Below are 1,903 nucleotides of genomic sequence, written 5' to 3'. Positions count from 1 at the left end.
GCATGTCTGGACACGGCTCCCGGCCTATTCCTGCATCCCTCCCCTCCAGGGATGCTCTGCAAGACGGGGACACAGCCGGGAGCTCCCTCTGTGGTGGTTGATGTCAGTCAGCATGCTGTAATGTCGTGGGGAAACTGAGGCAGAGCTGGTTCAGGAGGAGCCTCTGCCTGGGGGGCTGCACTGCTTCTCTGTCCCAATCCAAACTCTCACTCCAGTTTCCCTTTCTGTTGTTTTTTTCCCCTTTCAGTTCTTTAGACCTTTTAGCAAGAAGGCAGAGGATGGGATCAGGATTACCAGTGAGTATTCAGAGCCACGGGGTTTTTTTTACCCTGGGTGTGAACAGCCCTGCTGCCCGCACACCCCATGCGTTGGGACCTCGGGGAGCCTGGGGGACAGCCCAGAGCAGCTCCCCTTGCCTCAGCTTTCCCAGGACTGAGTCCTCGACATCCTGTCCCCTTGCAGATCCCAGTGCCACCGTTGAGGACCTGCGCCATGCCATCATCACCAACCTGGAGCAGAGCCAGGACGCCTGGCCGCCCGCCTGTCCTCCGCTGGAGCCAGCGAGGTAGGGATGGTGTGATGGGGGGTGGTACGATGCGGGGATGGCCCTGGTGACCTCCATCCCCTGAAGAGCAGGTTTCTGGGGAAATTCTGAGTCAAAAATGAGTATGGAGCAGGTAGTGCATCACTCACATCTCAGGGAGACCTGGCGAGGCTAGAGCCATTAACGTGGCTTGGATGAGATGGCTACGTTGTTGCATCTCCTAATTAACCTGCTTGTCACCCTTAATTAGAGTAGGCGGTGCCTGGGCCAGGGATGTGGCAGTGCCTTCCTGTTCAAGTAAGGCTGCTGCTGTTTGCAGCTTTTTCCTGCCACAAGAAAAGGTTTTCTTGATTCAGTACAAATTTGTTGGGATCAAGTTGTCTTTGCCGGATGCAGGCGGTTGCTCCACTGTCCAGGGGGGAGCATTTGGCTTTCCCAAAGCAATGGTTGTGCTGGGAACATGCTTCAGGTCTCCACCGTGCCCCTGCCAAAAAAACAGCAGCCCTGGTTCAGGTTCATTGCTGTTTTTCCCCTGGGTGAGCATGCAGCTCCCTCCTGCCCTGCCCTGCCTGGGCTTTTGTTTTCTGCCTCCTTGGCTGACCCTGGCAGGTTTTCTCAAAGCCTGTGAACCAGAGCAGAAAATTGGGCTGGAAACTTCAGCAAGGAGGAACTGCCCGCTCGGTGGGGCTGAACATGCACCAGCATCCCCTGCTGAATCCCCATGGGCGAGGGCAGAGCATCCAGCTGATGCTGAGGCACCCACTGCCATCCTCTCCTCTTTTGCAGCGCAGAAGAGGTTCACAGCTTCTTCCAGAGGAACAAGGACCAGTACCTGGCACTGATCTTTGAGAACAGCAACTCCTTTGTGGGCAGAGAGGTGGGTACAACTGCGTTTATCTCCCATTGCTCTTGAAGCCTGTGTCCCTGATGCCAGGTAATTCTGGGGTGCCTTTGGCAGGGAAGTCCTCTCCTGGCAGCTTCCCCAATCGGCTTGCACGCTGCTTTGCAGGTGCAAAGTGTTACACCGGGTGCTAAATAGCCCTGCTGTGTCCCTGGTGGGGCTGGGGGTCCTATCCCCTCCCCGCCTGACCCCAGGGCTGGTGGGCTTGCAGGTGGCACTGGACATGCTGCAGTATGAGAACGTGGCAGTGAGGAGGGTGCTGAGCAGCGAGGAGGAGCTCGTGGAGAAGTTTGGTGTCACCACCTTCCCCTCTGGCTACCTAGTCTTCCGCAACGGCTCCTTCTCCCGCCTGCCCGTGTGAGTGAGGGACACGAGGGGGGTGGGTCTGGGGACACTGGTGGGGTGCCAGCCTTGTGCCTCATCTCTCCACTCTTCTTTGTAGATGTGGGAAAATTTAT

The 1,903-nt window shown here is 57.0% G+C and overlaps 1 protein-coding gene across 1 annotated transcript in view; it reads left to right on the top strand.

Annotated features, from left to right (window-relative positions):
* The window catches only part of QSOX1 (quiescin sulfhydryl oxidase 1), a gene marked incomplete at both ends in the record, with an annotated part of 7,405 nt that overhangs the window by 1,169 nt on the left and 4,333 nt on the right, over positions 1-1,903 (top strand). Inside the window, 4 exon segments of the mRNA XM_010168623.2 lie at positions 248-296; positions 463-565; positions 1,331-1,421; positions 1,657-1,802. Coding sequence (XP_010166925.2) covers positions 248-296; positions 463-565; positions 1,331-1,421; positions 1,657-1,802 — 389 coding nt within the window.

The sequence above is a fragment of the Antrostomus carolinensis genome, unplaced genomic scaffold (genome assembly GCF_000700745.2).
Source record: "Antrostomus carolinensis isolate BGI_N321 unplaced genomic scaffold, ASM70074v2 scaffold31475, whole genome shotgun sequence".
Classification (NCBI taxonomy): Eukaryota; Metazoa; Chordata; class Aves; order Caprimulgiformes; family Caprimulgidae; genus Antrostomus; species Antrostomus carolinensis.
Note: the sequence above shows the minus strand (reverse complement) of the source record. Positions and strands in the feature narration are given on the sequence as shown.